This window comes from Plectropomus leopardus, chromosome 23, assembly GCF_026936395.1.
Source record: "Plectropomus leopardus strain MGB_pleo_1.0 chromosome 23, ASM2693639v1, whole genome shotgun sequence".
In the NCBI taxonomy this organism is placed as follows: Eukaryota; Metazoa; Chordata; class Actinopteri; order Perciformes; family Serranidae; genus Plectropomus; species Plectropomus leopardus.
Genome location: NC_142198.1, coordinates 23,465,709 through 23,490,568, shown reverse-complemented (window position 1 = coordinate 23,490,568; position 24,860 = coordinate 23,465,709). Strand labels below are relative to the sequence as shown.

Genomic DNA, 24,860 nt, shown 5'->3' with positions numbered 1-24,860 from the left:
GAGGCTGAATGAGACGTGTGCGTGAATCCCTGAATTATGAGCGAAAAGCTTCAGACGGAGATTTAGGACTTTTAATGGAGCTGTTTTATCGATTAGTGTAAAAAGTGGCAAAAAAAGGCTTTTAAAAAGGTATTTCACACATTTCACACATGAACTTATTTCCAACGATCACTGCTACGTTTTCAGCAGCTCTTCAGCCACCAACATCAACATTTGTGACCTGATGCTTCGTGTCCACAAGACATGGAAAAGTGTCTCCCCCCGAAACTTTGCTTCATCTGCTGCCGACACAGTTCTCCAAAAATCGGTTGTTTTCTTCTCACCGCGACTGTTTCCAGCAGGCAGGAAACTACAGGAAGCAGTTGTTTTTCACAGACACGTGACTGTGCTTCCTGCTGCGATGGTGCTGCAAAATAACACGTGTTTTTAATGGAAATATTGTCGCTTTTCCTGTTTTCTTTTTACCAAGACGTCACTGCATTCCCTGCGTGTTTTCAGCCGACCTGTCCTCGTGTTTCCAGCGAGCATACTGCCGTGAGAATCTGTTTTTTAGGATGGATAGCGTCACAAAAACAGGTTGTTTCTCCCCGAGACATCGCTCCTTTTTTTAGCTGATCGATATCACGGCATTTCATCATTTATTTGTGGTTGTTGTTTAAATATCACGCCGTATCAACTATGACTGCATTTTCTAGAATTGTCTTTGCTATTTGTAAATGCAAAAACAGACAAAAATAAAACCTAAAGAAAAGTTATTTTCTTGTTTAGAAAGGAAACTGCTTCAGAAAAACCCTCCTCTAATGATGATGACTTTGCTGGGATTCATCATGACGTGACGAAGAGATGACTGCAAACACCAAATCACTGTCTTCAAGACGTGTAAAATGGACTCAATGAAGGACAAGAAACACAAGAGATACTTGATTTGAGCTCATTATAATATAAAAAAAGGCTGTAGACTGAAGAAATAAAGACGACACACAAAGAGGTGCAGAAACACAGAAACAGCGGTGATAAAAAGAAAAAAAGACCACACCATCAAAAATGAACAATTCTTCTGTTTTCATTTTATTGCACCACGTGGATCTGTGACGCCTGTCATATTGGGTCATATCGCTTCCTGCCGTAAAGCACATACAGTAACGTTTTATATTAGAAAATTAAGATTAAACATAATAAAGAATTACATGCAAATCCTATAGAAAATGCTGTTAATCCAGCTGAACAGAGACGCACAGAGGCACTGACATGAACTAATGAACCGAAGTTTTTACAGAGAAAGATCGTGACAAAAATGATCTAAAGACACCAAAAACGTCCAGAGCTTTAATTCTTTTAATGTGACACTGATAAAATTTGATTGTGGACTGGTCTCGTGTGACTGAAAGACAAAAACCAGACCGTCATTTTAACAACACTTACTAACTTTCTATCATTTTCTATCATCAAAGAAAAATCCAATCACTGCACAATAATAAGAAAATAAATGTAACTCTGAAATCATCTTAATCCAAACAAAAACATCAGCCAGAAATACCTGATCTTTATGCTGTGAATAAAAAATGTAAAAGCCATATTATCAGCGCACGTTTACATTAATGTATTTCCAGCTGAGTCGCCAGAACACTAGAAAAATAAAGTGTAACTTAAAAATGTCGAGAAAATTACCTAAAGTTATCGTCTCAAATTCACTCAACTCAAACCTGAACAGTTCATCTTTACGGGGAGGAAAATGTTTGTAAGTTTCTGCAAACTACGGACTCGTTGCGATTCGCACGATCGATTCTTCGATGACGGAGTAAATGAGCAGAGTTTGTCTTTGCTCAAGACAAACAATCAACAAAATCCAAATCTGTTTTTTAGCGAGTCATTTCAGCATTTTCAGACGCATTTCAGCCCTCAACTACGTCTTTTTGTAGCCACCCGTCACTGGTTTGTTTTTTACCAAAACATCCCTGCATTTCCAGCCAGTATACTTCCTCAAAAATGTGTTGTTTTCTACTAACGGTGACGTGCCATGCCAAGACATTACTGCATTTCCTGTCAGGACAGATTTTACTTCTCAACATAACACTGAATTTCTAGCTCTGCTTTTAACTAAAAAACTGCTGTTTTTCTTGCTGAATTTTGCCACTAAAGAAGGCGTTTTTCTTTCGAAACAGAGAATCCCTGCATTTCGAGTTGGGATAGTGCCACGAAAAACAGCTGTTTTTCCACCTTTCCGGCCATGATTGTGTGACCAAAAACAGGGCATTTAAGCTAAAACAAGAGCTTTTAACAATTACAAAGTGTTTTTCTCCTAAACACGTGTGAACCACACAACTGACGAAGCAAACAGAAACGTAAAGTTTCAACATATCTGTTACATGAAATGCATCCCTGGTTTGCAGAAATGTACAATGCCAACATGTATTTTGGCGACTGGGTTCTTATTTCTCATTTTCGTCTTTAATAACGAGCTTTATCATTAATTATGGTGTAAAAAATGATCAAGAACTTCCAGCTGTTGTCATTTGTTTAAGGAAACAGGTACATTATTTTTATATTGTGTGCAGTGAGCAGAATCTTTTTTAAATTTTCTTTGAGGGTTTTAAAATAGTTTTAGTGACAGAAAGATGAGCAGAGATTTGACCTACAGAAAAACAGACGGTTGGCTCCGGTAACACATGAGCATACACTTTGTGGAGAGATAACATTTTAGATTATTATATGTGAATAGGCATAACATATTAGCATATTAGGACAGCAGGCAACATGCTAATGTAGCAAAGCTAAGGGTGCAAAATCACAAACCGATAACATGAACGACCGGTGCATTTTCTAAATTATCCACTGAGTTCAAATTTTTTCAAAACCTTGTTTCACTTTCAGCCGCTGGCAGTTTTCTAGCATTAGCAGTTGATCGATCTTCGTCCTGCCGTTCGGGGCACTACGGGACTTTACTGTGTTTATTACCGCAGCAGTTTTAGACGGACGACTCTCGTGTTTCACCGTCCAAAAATGCTCCTGAATGTTTACTGAGATTCGGAAGATTTTGATCAAACAAACACACTAAGATCACACACAACTAGGCACGAAATACACACGACAAGACGAAAGACGGCCAGACACACGTATAATTTGGTCTTCAGGTTGATACATTCGTTATAGGGAGGAGGCGAACTGTTCAAATTATTTATTCGTTTTCGACACGACTCCAGGTTTCAGGGGAAAAGAGCGTCCTTCGCCCCGACGTTTGAAATGGAAGAAAAGATGAAATTAAGGAAACTCTGCGGCTGTTTGAGTGACAAAACTCCTCAAACCAATTTCACTGTTTTATCTGATGACGAGCAAATTGAAAACTGCTTTCAATAACATGGAGCGAAAGCATCGAGTTACGTGTGTGAGTAACGTGGCCCAAAAATTAGCGAGAATTTAGTAAAAAGAAAATTCCCTTCAAAATTTCAGGGCATTTTCTTGTCACCTTTTATTAAGTTTAATGAAGTTGGTCTTTTCCTGCTGGTTTTGAAAGAAATCAAACCATCTCGCTCAGCTCCCAAAGGGTTAAATAATCTGTGAATTTCATCTGAAGGCAGAAAAAAATGGTGCAACCTTTTTTTTCAGAAACACTGGGGACAAGAGAATGAGCAACATGGTGAAAAATGTCCTACAGATTGCAAGAAACTAGCAGATTTAGAAAATTATTTTATATTATATATTTAATATTTATAGGGAAAAAAGAAAACGGGGGAGGAAAAAACAAAAAACGAAAATGATTGGAATTACCGATGTAAAATTAAGTTACAGAGTTATTAAGATTTGTATGCACTTTTCCCAGTTCATTGTCTTTGTTTTGTATTCTTTTTGGTTTTAATTAAAAAAAAAAAAATCTTTGAACTAATTTCAGGTGATTTTCTTGCACTTTTTTGCAGAATGTGGGGACTACAGATTGTGCTTTTTGAAAAATGTAAAAGTCCTTAAATAAACACTAAACTTACTGCTCTTAATGCATGCTGTTGATCTACAGATTTTTACGGTATACTCTAGAGTATAACTTATTATAATAAAAGTAATAACAGTCCATCTCCCTAAAGCCATACGTCTACAACACTCTGGACATTAGCAGCTTGACGGTTGAAATGAATCTAAAGCCTTCAGTTTCTCGACAAGAGGTTGAAAAAAACGAGTGTAGTTTTAGTCGTGCAAACATTTCTCATGTCTCTTCGCTCTCTAAAAAGAAATAAAACAGCTGAAACTGCAGTTCAAACGTGGACACACACCGACTGACAGGATGTTGACTAACAGCACAAATTTCTTTTGTATTGCTGTTAAAAGTGCGTTTACAGTCGTCTGTCTGTGTTTCTTTTAGTGTGCGTATTGCAGAGGATGTGCAAGCTTGGAATGAGTGTATTATGGTGTGTGTGTGTGTGTGTGTGTGTGTGTGTGTGTATAAGCCACGGTTGGTGAGAAGGCTGTGATTTCATGTGCACGTTTGTGTGCACGTGGCGTAATGTATTACTATTATCATTATTATTATTGTTAAATCATTAAAAAGGCAAAGTAAAGAAAGTATAAAGCCTATAAACTGTGTGTTCCCACACACACACCGCCCCCTGCTGTTCACACTCATCAGTTTTAAACATCTGAAATCTGTCAGTATTAATGATTCTATCCCAAAAAATATACACGATCTGTGAGCAAATACAAAATTAGAAGCAGACTAAGGCCATGATTTGTTTGGTAGTTACAGATGTCAGTTTAAACAGCACGTTCTCGTTCCCAACTCCTCAAAAAACGCTGTTTGGTCAGTACTTTCGGCATCAAACACGACACAAAACGGCACATTTCGTACTGGGATGATACGCTGCCAGAAGGCATCAGTTTGCTGTTAACAATAAGGAGCTGGGTTGGTCCAACAAACCCCAGAATTTCACCCGGGAGCCCACTGTTTGCTTCCCATGTGAATGTTTTTGGTTTTTTCTTTTATTTGGTAAATTTTCTTTTCTTTAAACATTTTGGGTGATTTTTTTTTTTTTTTTGGTAATTTAAGAAAAAGCATAAAAATTGACAATATTTTTTCTTTCAAATATTTGGGTAAATTTTAGCTTTTATTTAAATCTTTTTCAGGATTTCTTGTCTTTTAAAATTATATTAAAAATTCTAATTACACATGTGTGTATGTATATATATATATATATATATATATATATATATATATATATATATATATATATATATATATATATATATATATATATATATGTATAAGAAGGTAGAGGGTAGATTTGAAATTACATTTGGGTCATGGTTAGGTTATGTTGGTGCTGGTGCCGTGTGTGTAATATGCAGACATTAAAGTCCAGCGACCAAGCGGCAATATTTGACGAGTTGGGATGAGAACGTGTTGGTTTTTGGAGTAGTAAAGATTTGATTTTCGGGCTCGTTCAGACAGAGTGAAAAGAGATCAATCATAACATTTGTCGGGCGCACTCACGGGTTTCCCGTCTTGGTTTGACAGCTGATCGTCTTTTCTAAAGTTTGTGCTTTTTCTATCAAAGAGTGCGGCTGCGTTCAGTAAAGGTCGTGTCTGAGTGAACGAGCCGTGTAAAGGTCGTCACCTCTTCGTCTGTTGGTTAAACTGACATTTGGCATTGAACCGCGGCGCTGCGTCCACCAATAAACCTCAGCAGACGCTGACGGGAAGCACGGGCCTGTTTGAGAAGAGGCGCTTAAATAATCTGTCAACACGCTGAAAAATAAATAAGGAACCGTTAAATATTATATAAGGCTGCTAGCAATGGAGAAGAAGAAGAAGAGTCGGACATCAAACCCCCGACACGCTTGAGCTCCTTCATTTCGGCGCGCTTCATCGCGTTCCTGGATTTGTGTTTCTGTTGTTTCCAGAGTCGTTTCGGAGTATTATGGGGTGCCGACAGGTGACCCTTTGAGGCTGCTGAGGGCCGCGTGGATCCTGAAGTGCAGTCTGGACTCCATGGAGTACTCCTTGTAGTTGGTCCTGGTGACAAAAACAACGATAAATCCTCCAGAAACTTCCATAACAGAGATTCTCAACCTGCTTTGCTTCGGGACACTTTTGAAAATTACAGGAAGCCATACATGTTTCTAGGATTTTAAGACATGTCTAGGATTTTGGGAAAGTCCTCAGATTTTAGGACATTTCTCAGATTCTAGGATTTAGGATGTTTTTAGGATTTCAGCACATCTCTAGGATTTTAGAACATTTCTAGGATTTTTGCAAAATTGCAAGAACTTTAGGGCATTTCTAGCATTTTTGGCTTTTTTTTTTTATTTTAGGATTTAATGTTGTTTCTAGCATTATATGCACATTTGTATGATTCTAGGACAATTCTAAGATTTTGGATGTTTCTGGGACTTTAGGACATTTTTAAGAAGTTAGAACATTTTTAGGACCTTAGTAGATTGCTAGGAATTTAAGGCATTTCCTGGATTTTAGGACATTTCTATGATTTTAGGTCATTAGGGTCTTATCTAGGCCCTCTGTCGGGGGTGTAGGGGATGCTCCATTGGCACTTTTTTTGATCAACGAGCTCTATTTTAATGATATTTTATGCACTCTGGAACCTTTTCTTTACTAAAAGGACAAAAACAATTCCCAGTGTCAATCATTGTATTTTTATTGTGAATAATAAAATGTCTGGCGGGGCCACCTGGGGCCCTGTCGGGGGCCAGATTTGGCCTGCGGGTTGTAAGTTGAGTGTCAGTGCGGCAGGTTTAAGAAGCTCTTTAAAGAGAGCGGTCCCTGTTTGCGTGTCGCTGTGGGCCTCAGAGAAGCCCGAGGCTGAGTTATGATCGGAATTCTCCTTTTGGCCAAAACACCAAAGATATCGAATTTCACCACAGAAACACCCACAGGTGGGACAGGTATCAGACTTTGTTGAAGAGGTGTACAGCCGTATGTAGACCTACAGCACACACAGGTATTTTGAGATGTGTAAACTTGTGTAAACCGGTATGTATATGTAATCATTTAAAGGTATATGAGGTATATTTCAAGGTAAGATTTACATGTATAAAAGTTAACTTACTTAGCATTTTCGATGTAGGTGGTGGCCTTGGTGAAGTCTCCCTGTTGTTTATACAGCAGACCCAACTCGTAGAGCGTGAAGGGGATCAGGTAGTGATCGTATCTGATTCGGTTCTCACTGCAAGTACACACACCAACACAGATAGCACAATTTGTCTTATCTCTATCGCACTTTCAGCAGATAGCAATACAAAGTGCATGAACCCGTCTGTCCACATGTGTGTTACCTGGACAGGACCTGCGTGAAGCAGAGCTCAGCCTGCAGTAACCTGCCCAGGTGTTTGAGACAGAGTCCCTTCAACATCTGGACCAGGCAGCTGTCGTCTGGGTGAAACTCTGACGGGTCTGTGCGAGATACAAAGGCTGGGTTACACCTCACCCTGATACCAGTTTTTGACATATTGTTTACAAGCACTTAAACCTCTGGAAACTGAGAACATTGGTTTGATTTCTTTTGAAATCAAAAAAAAAGGCAATGAGCAACTTGGCCAGAAATGTCCAGCAAACGGGAAAAAAAAAAGAAGTTGAGAACATTGACAAGAAATTGACTTAAAAATTCACTGAGGAGATTATTCGATCTTATCAAAAAACTGATTTAAATGTCCAGAGAACTATATTCATAATTATTCAATCATCAATTCATAATTAGCTCTAATGTATACATAGAGATCAGCATCGTCTGCATACATACAAAAAAACAACCCTGCTCGGATCCAAAGCTGGTTGTTTATATACATTACAAACTGAAAAGAAGTGGGCCCAGGACGGAGCCTTGTGGGATTCCCCTTTCACTCTCTAAGAACAGCATTAGGTGTTAAAAGTTTTGGCATTAGTGTCAGTGGCAGCTGTGTAATTTTAAACTCACTTGGGTCGTTGCGAAGCTGCTCTTCAGCCGTCTCTATGGTAACCAGTAGGGCCTCGGTACTGTCGGCTCTCTTCCCAACGATGGTGAAACCGTTCCAAACGTACATCATCTCCTACAGAGTGAAAACGTCGCCAAACATTATTTAAATTATGAATTTGAACAACTGCAAATCAAAGCTTTCTAATAGATTTAGCTCATCGTTTAAAATGAACCTTTCATCATCCTAGCACCGAATATTCTGAATAAATGTCACTGAAATGTACGTGAGTATACCAGTGCGGGGATGAGCAGGGGGATGGGGTTAGCAGCTTTGTAGCGTCTGGACTTCCTCACTGCAAATTTCTCTGTCGGGATCGACTTCCCCGCCAGGCGCTGTTTCAGCCCCTCCACCTGCCTGTATGCACAAATACACACATAAAAATACTTTGTATTATGCTCCTAATGTCCTAAAATCCTAGAAATGTGCTAAAATTCTAGAAGCCTCCTAAAATCCATGAAATGAATGAAAAAAAAGAATAAATGTGAAAAAAATAAGTAAATAAATAAAATCCCAGAAATGTCCTGAAATCCTGGAAGCCTCCTAAAATCTGCAAAACATCCTAAAATCTGAAAAATGTCCTAAAATCCTAGAAATGTCCTAAAATCCAAGAAACGTACTAAAATCTGCATAATGTCCCAAAATCATCGAGGAATCCTGAAATCCTAGAAATTTCCATAAATCCCAGAAACATGTATAAGGCCGCGGTGAGGGGCCCCTGGCCTCCTGTCATTTTGAAAAAGTGGCCCCAAAATCTCTGCCTCGAACTAAACGTAAATCTAACTCGAGTCTTAAAACCGATTCTCAACCATAAAGCGGTGGTTTGGATTTCCAAACACTCTTCGTACATTTCAATGTGTATTTCCTTACAAATATTCCAAAGTCCAATTCCCTCAGAAATGTAAAAATACTGTGTTAACATTTTTACTAATTTTATACAATAGAAATAATTGTAGCATAACTGTTGTGATGCGGCAGACGGACCTGAAGAGCTCCGTGATGTCCTCCCCCGTCTTCTTCGCCTCCTCCTCTGACATCATGCTGAGGATGGCCGCCTTCTGGTAAACATAGATAGCCTGGAGAGGAATTAAAAAGTCAAATTAATACATTTTTACAGTCCAAAATCATACCAAGAGTTATCTCAAGACATGCTCTTTTAATTACACAAACCCAAATATTTAAAAGAATTCCCTTCTGGAGCGAGCACTTATTAATTTTCTCTGTTGTATAAGAGTGGCAAAGACAAACTTCCCAGAAAAAGCAAAAATGGCTTTTAATTAGCATCTTCACTTCAGGTCATTCTGAGAGAAATCACAGTCACAGGATTTCACCATTTAAGGATCATTTCTTAAAGATCAAAACATATTATGCAATCATTTTTATAATGATGTGTGACTCGCTCAAAGAGGCGTTTGTCTACAATAAAACTTCCCAGAAAATGTTATCCCCCCAAAAAAGAAAGAAAAACTCCAAAAAAGTCACAATTAAGACAGATGACAATTCACCATACAACCGCCCACTCTCCACCAAAGATAATAATAATAATAAAAAAATGAATAATAATAATGATAATAATAATGATGATATAATGATAATAATAATAAAATAAATAATAATAAAATAAAAATAAAAATAAAAATAATAACAATAATGATAATAATAATAATAATAATAATAATAATAATAATAATACAATTAATAATAATAATAATAATACAATTAATAATAATAATAATAATTTAACATTCATGTAAAGAGGTAAAATGAACACATAAAAACACTTTTTCGGACACACTTTCTGAATCGGACGTTTTCTTTTACGTTAAGGTTTAGCTCGTGCTCGTACCTTGGACCAGCGGCTCTCCTTGCACAGCAGGTCAGCGTAGTGGTACGCCTGCTGCCACTCCTGCTGGTACGAGTGAGTCCACATCAGCTCCCAGTAACACAGGTGGTGGATCTGCTTCCACTCCTGCTGGCTGCTGATGCACTCCTCGTACTTCGCTCGCGCCTGAAACACAAAAGATGTTTCATAAATCAACACCGAGCTGCTCGTCTTTGTGGGGAGACGACAAATAAAAGAGGAAAAGTGACGGGAGGAATGAAAAGAAGAACAATTTCACTTCTTCATACTGTATTTGTGTTTCATCTGTTACTTTTCTTTTAGGATATTTTTAGAAAATATTTTTTGGGAAAAAAAGAGATTAAGAGTAAGGAGAATGGGGACATTTTTGAGAAATTTTAGAGAGCATACATTTGAAAAATGTTTAAAAGTGAAGACATTTTTCAGTGAAAAAATTCTCTGAAAAACAAGAGATCTTTGGAAAATTCAGACATTTAATTTTTCAAAAATTAAAAAAGGAATTAACGTTCTAATATAATGAAGATGGAATATGAAGATAGTTTTAGGAAAATTGGGCTATATCTGGAAAATTGGGATCTTTTAAAAACAAAACAAGTAATTTGGGGGGAAATTTCTCAACACAAGGCTCTGACTTGTGTTTGAGGGTTTCGTTGAATCAGGCTGAGGTTAGACAACACATCATGCTGAAGATGAAAGTTAAAGTATGTTTGATTTCACACCTTCTCAAAGTTTCCTCGCAGCGTGGAGATCCGAGCAGAGTAGAAGAGAATGATGGAGCCCTGAAAAACACAAAAAGTAGTTTACAGTTTATTTGCATTTGAACACACATCATCAACTCATCGACTGAGAACTTTTTATTCCCGATTTTCTTGTTTTTTTTTTAAGGCTGAAATTAAAAACAAAAAAATAAGGTTTTCTTCAGAGTTTAAACGTCATGAAAAGGTCGAATGGCTCATATTTTCTGCAGATTGACACTTTCCGTGCAGTTTCGTGTGGTTGACTTACTTTGGGGTATTTCTGCTGGTACGGCTCCAGCAGAGCTTCGGCCTCCACCAGGTTTCCCTCCCCAGTTCCTGATCAAACGCAGCATCAGCGTTGTTATCAAAAGCCATTAAGTTATTCCCACACACAGTTAAAATGCGTTTTATCTCTGAAAAACGGCAAAGTTATGTTTCTGTTTTCCTACCGAGTATCAGTGACACATAAGTGTTGTAGAAGAGCAGCGTCAGAGCGCAGAGGATCGACCGCAAACTGTGAGTGGAGGCTCCCTCTCTCAGCTGAGACAAGCCGAAGCCCTGCACACGGAGACGGCCTATTATTAACCCTTTGAAAACCGGTTTCATGTCTTTCAAAAACATGCTGAAAACATAGGCAATGACCAGGTTGGCAAGAAATGTCCAGCAAATTGAAAAAAATGTTTAAAATCATGTTACAGGAAAAAAAGACAAAAAACTTATAATTAATAAGTATATAGTAAAAAATAATATATAACATTTTAGTGTTTGTTTTGTCTCTTACTATTTTTTGCTAATTTTTGGGCCACGTCTTGTTAAATTGTTCGTTGCCTCCTCCCCATGTTTTTGAAACAAATTGAAACAGTTTGCAAAGGTTTTTAATGGTTAACTGTTACAAACAGTTTTGTATTTTTGAAGGTGCCTTTTAGATCGTCAGAGTTTTTTATTCTCAGCAGGTTTCGCCGTCAGTTTGAAGAGGTTGTACTGACCCTGTTTCCTGAGAATCCGATGAACTCCAGCAACCTCAAAATCCTCTGAGGGAGAAGAGACAACATCTGAAAGACAGAGTCAGAAAATACTACTAAATCATGAGAAAACTTTCTATTAAATCATGACAGTTTAACCCACAAAATACTTGTACTTTACACGCTGTCTGTCAGTCTGTTTATATCTCTGATTCGCCGATATGCTGATGACATTCGCCTTTTCACAGCAGAAAAAATGTAAAAAAGGAGCATTTATGTGACGATATCCTCACTAACTAAATCAATGATGCGTCATTTCTAAACCTGAGACAATAAATACGATTTCTACAGAATTCTATAGAACCAAATATATGTATTTGATTTTGAAATTTTGGAAAGTGAGGAAATTATTGACATTTTTTTAGAACATTAAGACACTTTTGAACAATGTTTTAAAACATTTTTTGCACAATGAGGACCTTTAGTAATGTGGTGAAAACATTTTGAAAAGAGCTGACAGATCTGGAGAAAGGGGACATTTTTGAATTTTTTTGGAGAGCAGCAATTTGTAAAAAGTGAGGACATAAACCCAAAAGTGAAAAATGAAGACATTTTTGAAAAATGAAGACAGTTTTGAATGACATTTTTGGCAAACTGAAATCTAAACTGGGAAAATGTGTGAGAACAGTCATATCTTTGAAATCTGTTTTTCTTTTTTTAATTACCACAGTTTTTGGAAAAATTTATGGAAAATAAAAAAAAAATGTAAAATGTTTGAAAAAGACAAACACATAGCTAAAAACCTCTAAAAAATGAAGACATCTATAATAACTGAAAACATTTCTGGGAGATGAAGTCAGTTTCTGAAAAACTGGGGCATTTTTTGGGAAAAAAAATGAGTTTTGGAGAATGAGGACAGTTTTGGAAATTTTTGGAAAGTATAAATTTGAAAAGATTTGAAAAGTGAGGACATAAATACATAAGACATTTTTAAAAGATGTCAGTTTTGGAAATGGTATACATCTTTGTAAATAGAGTTGTCATTCCTTCTGTAAAGGTCTGGAAAGTAAAAAGTTGTAGAATGAGGACATGGACACGTAAGTAAAATTAAGACATCTGTGGAAAATTAAGACATTTCAGAAAGATGAAGACAGTTTTGGAGAATGAGGACTTTTTTAACAGAAAGCTGAAAAAGACGTGGAAGTCAGTGCAGTCGGTGATCTCCGGCCGGCGTCCAGCTGGAATAAAACAAACCCGTGAAAAAGTGAAAACCTGAAAACCCACCAGGTTAAAGGACCCGATTCCCAGTTTGACTCCACCCTCAAACTGTCTGAACGCGTCCGACTGGCCGGCCAGGTCCTGAGTGACGTTCAGCACATTCTGACAGTCCCTGTTGGACAACAAGAGACGAACTATCAGCAAAGACGCGTGATCTTATTTTCACCAAAACGGCGAATTTTTCCACCCAGACAAAAGCTCCATTTCCACAGTAATCACATGAGCGACGGACGTTTTAAAACGGTCGCTCACTTGTAGATTTGGTAGCTTGTTCGAATCTTGATGCCTCCTTTGATAAAACTGATCATGTTTTCATCCTGAAAGAGAAACAGCAAAAACAGCAAATTAAAATACTTTTTATTTTATTTCTCTTCATGTTTTAATTTGATCTGATTTATTTATGTAAAAAAATAGAGAAAAAATAATATTTTTTTGTCTGCTTGTGTGTTTCAAGTGATTTTCTTGTGTTTGTATTAATTTATTGCCATTGTGTCATTTCTTCTTTCATTGGTTTGAGTGAATATAATAACAATAACAATAACAATAACAATAACAATAACAACAACAACAACAACAACAACAACAATAACAATAACAACAACAACAACAACAATAATAATAATAATAATAATGATAAAGAAAAGTAACTAAATGCAAATAACTAGAGAGGTGCTGCACAGACTCTGACCATTATATTGCTTTTAATCTTAAAGTATGATGAATACGGGACAATAATGTTTACTTCCAGAGGAGATATTGTGATATTTAACCTGACAGACATGTGAACATGTAAACATGTAAACATGTGAACATGTAAACATGTAAACATGTGAACATGTAAACATGTGAACATGTAAACATGTAAACATGTGAACATGTAAACATGTAAACATGTAAACATGTGAACGGAGACAGGTCTGACCTGCACAAACGTCAGCGTGGCTTTCTGCAGCAGACACTCGGCGTAGCAGATCTCTGCGTGCATCTCCACTGCAAACACAAACACACACACACACACACACACACACACACACACACACACACACACACACACACACACACACGGTTTATTCTGGGATTTTTGAGCGGCACTTCCTGCAGCTGTCGATCAAACTGCGAGTGGGCGGGACTTGTGTCTGTTTACCTTCCTGCAGGTTGGACTGTTTGCTGATCAGACTCGACAGAGAGCCGACCACAGAGTTCTTCTTCCTGAACCTGCAGAAACCGAAAACTTTGTTTAAAGACGCACGCTCCTGTTTCGTGGTCATCGGGGTTCACACACATTTTTATTAATTCATTTCCAGGACTTTTCCAGGACTTTGAGGCAAATGTTAAAGATCATACACTCTCTAAAATCACCACCGATCCCCATTATCTGATCCTTTTCAGAACGATAGAACAGCTTTTTTAAATCTATATTATTTAAAAAACAAATTCAGAACAGGATTAGAATATTCAAACATCATTTAGGGACTGTTTGTTATTTATGAGAGGAGAGGGGGCGGTGCAGACAGGGGAGGCATGTCAAATAATATTTTATGTTTTTATATATTTTTATCAAACGGGCTTCTGTATTTGTGTCGCTGATGATGCAAACTGAACCTTAATTACCTGATAAAAAGTGACCTCAGTAACTGAGGAAGACTGCACATTTTTGGGTTTGCAGCGTCTCAAGATAACGAACAGTACATTTATTCATATTTACAGCAGCAGGAAATCCTGAAAAAAGTTGCCTGTCTCAGCGAAATAAGTCTGCAGCCGTCAGCTGAGTGAGGCTCGGCGCTGCAAACGTCAGCAGGCTCACCGTGACGGCTCACGCCGACGTTAATGTTTATCTAAATTAATCTCATCTAATTATTACGTTCAGCGTCTTTATGGAGGCTGATGGTCTTCGGTTCTGCAGGTATCTGGACGAATCATTGCACCAAAGTCATTAAACGCCGTCCTGTGAGGACGACACGAACGTCGTCTCCGTCTCACCTCTGACAGGTTTGTAACGCCTCCTTGATGGTCGTCATGGCAGCCTGGATGTCCCTGTGTTCGAAGGTCATGGTCGCCTGCATCACCAGGATGCTGCTGTAACCCAACGCATGGTACATGCTGTCCCTCCACCTGCACACACACACACACACACACACACACACACACACACACACACGCACACACACTATTGTTTATGATATTTAAACTACACCTGTAGTACAACAGCAGCAGTTTTAGTCGTAGTTTGGTATCAGTGGTGACATCAGTACCAGTTACAGTAAAGGTCATTCAGCCGTGCACACATCGCCTATTAGCACCAAAATCATTGAGATTTGTCAAAGAAAATAATTTCTCTTTCTTTCTTTTTTTTCATTTTGGTATTTTTTTGTAACAAAACTTTTTTTTTTTTTTAACAACTTTTGGTGATTTTCACAGGAAAAATAAAGGCAATGTTTTTCTTTAAAACGGCTGGCACTTGTTTTTTGTAAACAAATTTTGGTTACTTTCAAAGAAATAAATTTCGTGATTTTTTTTTTCTTGAAACATTTTTTAGCGATTTTTTTTACGTTTTGGTGAATTAAAAAAAACTTTTGTTTCATTTGAAATTTTTTGGCATCCTTATAAAAAAGTTATTCTTTGTACAGAAAAAAATGTAAATAAGGAAAATGCAAACACTTTTTTTTCTCTTCTAAAATTTTTTGCTGATTTTTTTGGGCCCTCCAAACTTGCAGGTTAGGAGAAAATCCGAACACGTTAAACACGTTAACTATCTATCTGCTTTTATTAAGTATCAGTTTACCACAATATTTCTCACCTTTTTGTTTTAGTTTCAGTTTGTCATACAGATCCAGACACACACACACACACACACACACACACACACACACACACACACACACGCACAGACTTGTTGCCGTGGTTACCATGGTTTAAGGAGGTCCAGGGCTTCAGAGAACTTGTTGTTGAGGACCAGGTTGAGAGCACACTGAGTCTCCTGGATGGCCGTCTGCAGGTCCATCTGACACGCCCTGCACACACACACACACACACACACACACACACACACACACAGACAGAGGAAGTGAAAAAAAGTTACACAGGAAGCCGACAGGAAACGACTTTGTTTCTACAAAACCAGACACACCAGTGAGTGTGTGTGTGTGTGTGTGTGTGTGTGTGTGTGTGTGTACTCACGCAGGTATTCGGTCGTATGCATCCTCAAAGCAGTCCTAAAAAAAACACAGAAACACAGTCTGTTCGGGTCAACCGGGGACATTTCTCTGCAGCTGATTGGCTGCTTTTGAAAAAGTCTTAACTTTTTCTGAAAAGTCTTTAATATTTCCAGAAAGTCTTTAATAATCTTTGAAAGTCTTGAAAATTTCAGTCTTAAACAATTTTAAAAAGTTTTTTAAAATCCCTGAATTATTAAGACTTTCCAGGAATATTATAGACATTTTGGTAAGATTAAAGACTTTTCCAAATTATTTAAGACTATTGAAGATTATTAAAGACTTTCTGGGAATATTAAAGACTAGAATATTAATTTACTTTTGTATTTCCATTTCCTCCCTCTTTATCTTATTTGCCGTTATTTATTATAATAATTTATTAACGTTGATTTTAATTGTACGATTATTTATGAATTGATTTAAGTGCATTGTTACTATTTCCGTGGCACTTTTGGTCCTCCATACAGAGGCAGCTACAGTCCAATGCATTTTCTATTTTTGCAGCATGTGAACTTGAAAGTAAAGCGCATTGATTTCTCACACACACACACACACACACACACACACACACACACACACACACACACACACACACAGAGTCTCTGGAGCCTCAGTAGCAGCTAATAATAGCAGCCCGGTGGCTCGTTACGTAACGGCGTGCAGCTGCAGTCTCTCTCAGACTCTGAGCCTGCAGGCTGCAGCCATCGACCCGCCGCCACATCCAGCCTGCAGCACTGTGACCCACTTCACCCCCGAACAGCCAATCTGCTCGCTACACACACACACACACACACACACACACACACACACACACACACACACACACACGTCAAACTGTTTATTAATGAAATGTTTCGTATGAACGTGCAGCACATCATAAAGGTTCAGTTTTGGGTTTTTCTGAGCGCAGAGGCTCCTAAAAAAACACCACAGACTAAATATGTCGCTGCCCGCCACAACAACGCACAGAGGCTATTTCCTGTGTGGCGCTCCGGTCCGCGGGGCCACATTGTCTCTCAGTGCCCTCCAAAAACTGTACGGAAATAAAAGCAGAAGCACAGCCTCGTGCTCGTATGTCTCAGCAGACACTCGACATTCACGTCTGTCCAGACTGATATTTAGACGATGCTTCAAACGTTGCTGCAAAGAAGCAAATTTCCTAAAACACGGACAGTAGATCCTGAGGCATGATGCTGAGTAATGGACCAAAGACGATGTCGTCAGTTCATTTTGTCCTATTTGACATTTGTGTTTAGTTTTCTCATAATTAGCTGATTAATTCCTGAGTTACGGCCAAAAAAACGCCATCTGTAGGTGTGTTTCCATTACCGATTTCCACAAAACTTCATCAATTATTTTTTTAAATGTCGATAAAACTCAACGTGGAGCTGACTGTGTTTCCACTGAGTGATGATCTGCAGCTTCTCCTCTGGTGATAACATCCCAGTAACCATGGTGACCAATGTTCAAAACATTAGCAGCTTTATTTCTATTGCAGCCACCAAACCAGCCGCCATTATTTCAGTCTGAGGCCACGTAGGCGTGTTATGTAGCCGTGATGGAAAGGCGAGCCCCTTATACGTGGGAGCGGACACGTATGAGGGATTTCTGGGAGATGTAGTCCACGATTTCACAGAGGAATCGTGGGTTCAAAACTTCCGGAATAATGTTGCAATAGTAAGAAAAAACAACAAAGATCATACATTAAAATTATGAGCAAAGTTAGAATCGACTCTTACAGCACCGTCATTACAAACCTGTAATTTCACAGCATCACGTGACCTCACAGCATCACGTGACCTCACAGCGTCGTGACCTCACAGCATCACGTGACCTCACAGCATCACGTGACCTCACAGCATCACGTGACCTCACAACATCAGGTGACCAAGAAAAGACTAAAAAGTGTTTTTACAATCACCTGAAATACCTCCTCGTGCCAGAGGACGTTTGTTGTTTTTTTGTGATAATTGGACGTTTTTTCAAAACTGACGTGTTTCCATTCGGCCCGACCACCAAAATAAAATCACTTCATCCTAAAGTCAAAGAGGATGTTTGTGCCAAATCTGAAGAAACTCCCATGAAACCTGCCTCAGATGCTGCATTCACAAAAATGAGATGAACTGATCAAACATGAATAAATTTGGCTTTGACTTCGGTAAAACGTTCCGGCTGCAGCCTTAAATTAGGCTTTTTATCGATTATAATCTCGTTATTAAAAACGTGGTGAGACTTCAGGCTGAAAAACTTCACCTGCTAACGTCACATTTCGGGAGCCGTTGTGCTGTGAATGAATAATGTGCTGGAGCGACGGGTTAGACGGCATTCATGGATAATGACACACACACACACACACACACACACACACACACACACACACACACACACACACACACACAGAGCGGGAGTTTTGGCGTTGGTGTGGGAGGCTGTGAAAGTTGCGTCCTGATGGCGTGAGGCGATGTCAGAGAGAGCAGCTGTTCATAGAGAGAGAGCGACGAAAGTGTGAAAGAGGACGAGTGTGAGAGCGGCGAGCGTCTGCTTCCATTCACACACACGCTTTTGTTTTTTTTACACGACAGCAAACGCCCGCCATCTTTACCTCCTCACGCCCACTCCGTCCTTTTTTATTACACATTTTTTTCTTTCCAGTTTCGATTTTTTTTCGACTTGTTGTAATGATGGGTTAGTTTGTTGAAATTACGTTACAATCATTTAATTCTAATTATGTAAACATGATTTTTTTCATCACTATTTCAAGATAATTTCCTTTTTTAAAACATGTCATTTATTTATCTATTATTCTCTTATGTATTTATTTATTTGTATTCATTTACGTATGTATTTAGTTATTTATCTGTATTCATTTACGTATGTATTTAGTTATTTATCTGTATTCATTTATGCATGTATTTAGTTATTTATTTTTGATTTATTTATATATGTATTTACACATTTATTTGTATTCATTCATGTATGTGTTTAGTTATTTATTTTTTGTTTATTTATATATGTATTTAGTTTTTTTGTATTCATTTATATATGTATTTACTTATTTTTTATATTCATTTTTGTATGTATTCATGTTTTTATTTTCAGGTAATTTTCACGTAACTCTTTTCTCTTTTAAAAAAATAATTTTAAGGTAATGTCTTCTTTTGTTGCTTGTTATCTTCTTCCCATGGTTGTGAAAGAGAAGAAAAAACAAACATAAGGCCAGTTTGCTCTGGTTTCGAAGGGTTAAACGTTGTTTGTTGTGGTGACCTGATAAAGTTTGAGGTTTTGGGTTTTTCGTGTCCTTCGGGCTGAAAAGCTGCTGTGGAAAAAGCCGCCGCTCTGTCTGATGTTACACAAGTGGAGGTCAAAGCCGGAGACGCGTCTCTCGTGACCGCAGCTCTAATCAATTAGTCAGGAGCCACAAACTGACGCTCAGCGAGCTGCAGCTCTCAGGGAGGCTGGAAACTCCCCGCAGGAGAGAGACCTCGCTGTTCGAGAAAAAACGCCTCCAGCACGACGACAACCACAAGAAACCCCCTGAGGAGGCAGCGCGAGACCGCCGGGACCTCCTGAACCGACCCCCCAAAATGTACGGACCGCCTGCAGCACCCCAAACACCTCAGCACGCTCAAGGACGCCTTGAATCCTTTAATTCAAGGACATCTGGTGCTCTTTCAACGACTTCAGGAATAATGAAACAAAACAAAAAGTAAAAATAAAAAATAAGATACAATAAAATAAAATGAGATCAAATAAAGGCAATGTGCAACACAAGAAAAATACCCCAAATTCATGAAGAAATGAGCAAAAAATAAAAGAAAAATACTTAAAATACTTATTTACTATTAAAAAATAGTGAATAAAATAAAAATAAATTAAATTAAATAAAGGAAATGAGCAACGAAGGAAAAGAAATGAACCAAAAATTATGAGGAAATAAGTCAAAGGTAAAGTAGAAGAAATTACCTGAAAATCAGTAAATCAATTAAAATAAAATAAAAGCCACGAAATAAAAACATGACCCCAAAATTATGAAGAAATGAAAAAAGTCAAGTATAAGAAATTACCTGAAAAATGTGTAAATAAAATAAAATAAAAACAAGGGAATGACCTGGAAAAAGTCATATTATTATTATCTGGACCCATCAGAACCAGGTGCAAAACTTCAAAGTCACATTCAAAGACTCCTTGAAAATCCATTAAACTTCCAGGTATCCTTGAAGAACCTCTGATACGTCTTCCAAACCCCGGCAGGGTTTTGAAAACATGTTTTCTGTTAAACATTTTGGCCGTTTTGTTTTTCCTTTAAACATTTTTTTAAAAACTTTTTTTCAAGGCAAAAAAGAAGTCGTGATTTCCAGAATCAGAAAAATGAATAAAAGTCTCACAGCCGGAGAAATGATGGAAACGTAACGGTCCTTGTTAGGCCTGGAGACTGCCATTTGCAAATTCCATGACTTTTCCAGGTTTTTCATGACCTTACGAGCCTGCAGCGGTCGAGTTCGTTTGCTCTTTTTTGTGTGCGTGAAGGCGCTGAGGCGGTTTGGTGACTTCGTGTTGAAGCCTTCAGGTATGACTGGAATGCAAATAAAACCCCGGGAACTAATATTTCTCCGTCTGAACTGTGAGGATTAAAAAGCTCCCCGACCGACGCTTTTAAAACATTTAACTGCTGAATCGTTTCTAAAAATGTGTCCAGTCATCGTTTCTGCAAAATTCACCAAAATGCCAAAATGTTTCCTTTAAAAATCAACCAAAAAATTAAAGAAAAAAACAAGCCATCTTCTTCTTTTGGGTCATTTTTGGTGATGAAGAAAACATGCCTTGGTGTGTTTCAAAGACTTAAAAAATGCCAAAATATTTTTCTCACAAATTGCTATAAAATTAAATAATTTTTTAAAAAAACATCAAAAGTTTTCTTTAAAAAAAAAAAACACCTTTTTTTAAAGGACAATAAAAAAGCCAAATATTCTCCTCAAAGGTTGGGTCATTTTTGAGACTAAAAAAAGAGACTAAAAAAACCTAAAAAATTTCCTCAAAAATTGCCCAAAAAATCAAATTAATTTTAAAAAAATCGAAATAATATTGAAATAATCAATTTTAAATAATATTTATTTAAAAAAGCTGCCACATAATGATGAAAAAGAGCCGGTGAAGCGTATTGATGAGTGTTTGAGAGAACGTTTTAAAGTTGTCTGGAAAAGTCCTGGAAAGTTATTGGTAAAATGAAGCCTGTCAGCGTGATCAGCTGAGCAGCCGCCGTTTAAATTGTGTGTGTGTGTGTGTGTGTGTGTGTGTGTGTGTTTATTGTTGCGTTGCCGGGCAGCAGACGGACGATAACCGTCCTCTGTGTTTAAGTCTTTTATAAACTCGGCCCACATTCCTCTCTCGTCCCCGTCAGCTGAATTCCTCCGTAATGTGATGAGTTAAATTGGAGGCTGACAGGACGAGCTGTGAGGAGACAAACGGCCGAGGGACGACCTCGACGCCCGGACCACAACACCCGGACCACATCAGCACCACAAGTCCCTCGATCTGCCCTCAGAGTCTGAACAGACAAAATACCCCCAAAAAAAAGTTCTACTTTTTTCTGTGGAGACCGAAACCTCCGCAGAAGATGTGAGCCCGCGAAAAAAAAGGGTCATTTTTCTTTTTATTTTAAGTTTTCTGGTGATTTTTGAAACAAACCTTTTGGCGATTATTTCCCCTCTAAAAATGTTTTTGTGAATTTTGAAGAAAGAAAGAAAGAAAGAATTTTTTTGGTGATTTAACAAAAAAACATTTGCTAAAATGCAAATTTTTTCGTGATTTTGTGATATTTTTTTCACAATTTGTGGTGAGTTTTAAAGAAAAGGTTTTGGCTTTTTTTCACTTTAAATTTTTAGGGCAAATTTTAAATTTAAATTTTTAAACAAATATGTTTTTATTGTTTGGCAATTAAAAAAACATGTTTTGTGAATTTCTTATTTTATTTTATTTTATTTTTTTTGTTTTAAAAAAGATTTGGTGATTTTATCGAAAACATGTCCCCAGTCCGCGGGACCAGGACGCCATTTATCACACCAGAAACTGTAAAAACAGTCCTTGTTATTATACAGGTTTGTGAAACAAACTTCCATGACTTTCCAAAACTTCTCCATGCCTGGAAAATCCTTTTTTCAAATGGCGTGACTTTTTCCAGGTTTACCATGACAGTATGACCCCTGGTTTCTGCACAGACCTCCTGAAGCACTTAAAGTCTCTCATCATGAGGACATGGAGAGGACATGGGCGTCCTGTGGACACTGGGTGTCCTGCAGTTACTGGTTTTACTGGGCCGCTCCCAGTGTGAGCAACATGAAGCAGGGTGGAGCTTCAAGCTTTTCTGGAAACATTCAGGTTAAAAAATAACCTCACTGTGCATCATAATAACACGCCACCGAGCGCTGTGGACACGTCCACCGAGCGCTGTGGACACGTCCATCATTTAAACGTTAGTGGTGTCATCGAAAAAATGAAATTAAGAAAAGCAATCGTCAATATTCTCCTCCAACTTCCTGTGTTTGCTGAGCAGAGGGCGCCTGTGGCTGAAATCAGACCCGCCATTTACATAAGCCCACACACACACACACACACACACACACACGCACACACACACACACACACGCACGCACACGCACGCACGCCACACGCACACACACACACACGCACACACACACACACGCACGCACACACACACACACACGCACACACACACACACGCACACACACGCATGCACGCATACACACACGCACGCACACACACACACACGCACAACAGCGATAGTATCACCTCACTTTAAGCTGATTACACTCTGCAGAGATAAACACAACGATCAGCTGATTACAGCTCATCTGTTCACCTGCAGCTCTGTACATATCTGCATATACATCTACATCTACATCCACATCTACATGTACATCTACACCTATATACATATACACTAACATGTACATCTACACCTATATACATATACACTAACATGTACAACTATCTACATATAAATCCGAGGAATGTCCAAAAGTCCTACAAGTATCAGTACAACTCAGTGGTAAATATTACACTTTTTACTGCACTATATTTAGCTGTTTATTTATCATTTGGTACAATGCAGTACAAATATACCAAATGTACAAAAAAACATAATAATAAGGAGCCATTCTGCATAAGGAGTACTTTTACTTTTGATACTTTAACTACATCTTAGCTGTTAATACTGCTGTACTTTTACTTAACTTTTTGACTTTTAGCTTGTAGTGGAGTATTTAAGACTGCAATGTTAGTACTTTTACTTTAGTAAATGATCTAAATGTGTAATATATTCCCAGATACTGTTTTGCCTCACTCGTGCACCTCTTTAAATGTTGTATTTTCCTTAATTTTATGCATTTTATTCACTCTATTTTCAGCCTCATTTTCATCAATAATGTCAGTGGGATTCAGTTATTTATTTTATTTTCCATCTTGTGTTATGAATTCTGTGTATTCAATTCTAATCTTATTTTATCTCACTTTTACTGGTATTATAAAGTGTTTTTTATCCGTGTGAGGATGCATTCTTTGTTTTCTATTCTGATCTAATTTTATTTTTACTTGCAGGTTTTTTTGTGCCTTTATGTCTTTTGATGTGAAACACTTGGTGCATGTAATTTTTCTTGTAAAGCATGTTGGGCTGCATTTCTTGAATAAAAGGTTGTACAAATAAAGTTTATCATTATTATTAACATAAAATAAAAACTGAAAACATGTACATTACAAAAAAAACCCACATTTAACACGAGTCCAGTCACATCCACGGCCTCCATATACAAACATGTCTATCGTTTATTTATAACATTTTTATCTATTTATTAATATTAATTTACATATTTATTTATTGACCATTTATTTTGAGTGTTTTAGATGATTTATTTTAACATTTTTATCCACTTTATAGTTTGAGCTGTTTTCCTTTGGTTCACCTTTTCTCTCCTGTTTAGAGTATTGTATTTATTATTGTTGTTGTTGTTGTTGTTGTTGTTGTGTATGTGCAGCATACAGAAAACAGACATACAGAATAAACTGCGTTATAGCTCACTGTGGGAGATTACAGGAGAAATGTCTGTGCTGAGCTCCGGAGGTCACGCGTGTTCGTCGGTAACCGTGTGGATGTGATGTCGGTGTGTCGGTGTGTCGGTGTGACTCTCACCTCCTCCTCTGCGGTCGCTCCGTTGCCTACGTGGGCCATGTCCGCGTGCCCGGTGACTGTCCTCCCTCAGGTCCGCAGCTCTCCTCTTCCTATCAGGACGACCGCGGTCCCATTTCTGTCCTCCCGCCGCTGCGACAGACGCGCTCCCCCCGGTGTCCTCTCCGCGCTCTGCTCCCGGTAATAACCCGGGATGGACCCGTTTCTCCGGTGCTCCGCTCTGTCGGTGTGTCGGTGGTTTTGGGACACCGATCCTCCTCCTGCTCCCTTCCGTGAAGAGGAGAAAAAACAAAAAAGCGTTTACGTTTCACTCACACACACTGAAAACACACCTCCCGTGCTTCCTGTTCTCCGCCCACACACACGCGCGCGCGCACACACACACACACACACACACACACGCACACACGCACACACACACACACACACAAATATAAAACATGATTACATCCTCCAGATCCATGACTTCCTCGCGCCTTATGTAACCGCTCTGCATCCAAAATCTCACATTAAAGCACACAAATAATTTTATAATTTTTCATTTAACTTTACCTATTTATTTATTTTTTATTATAAATAAACAAATAGTGAATTAATTTGTTTTATTTATTGACTTTTTATAATAAATAAATAGTCAATAAATAAATAAGTAAAGTCTTACT

General features: G+C 38.1%; 1 protein-coding gene across 1 annotated transcript; it reads right to left on the bottom strand.

Annotated features, from left to right (window-relative positions):
* Window positions 1–1,047: 1,047 nt before the first annotated feature.
* Window positions 1,048–24,590, bottom strand: ttc39b (tetratricopeptide repeat domain 39B). Its single transcript, XM_088073427.1, has 19 exons — window positions 24,202–24,590; window positions 15,963–15,997; window positions 15,692–15,796; window positions 14,766–14,897; window positions 13,930–14,000; window positions 13,708–13,775; window positions 13,038–13,102; window positions 12,792–12,897; window positions 11,532–11,597; window positions 10,995–11,103; window positions 10,814–10,881; window positions 10,528–10,587; window positions 9,794–9,955; window positions 8,932–9,023; window positions 8,184–8,304; window positions 7,911–8,022; window positions 7,273–7,390; window positions 7,047–7,163; window positions 1,048–5,995 (listed from the first exon to the last, which is right to left on the bottom strand). The coding sequence occupies exons 1-19, from the start codon at window positions 24,238–24,240 to the stop codon at window positions 5,899–5,901; spliced, it is 1,743 nt and encodes a 580-aa protein (XP_087929553.1). The 5' UTR covers window positions 24,241–24,590; the 3' UTR covers window positions 1,048–5,898.
* Window positions 24,591–24,860: the final 270 nt, after the last annotated feature.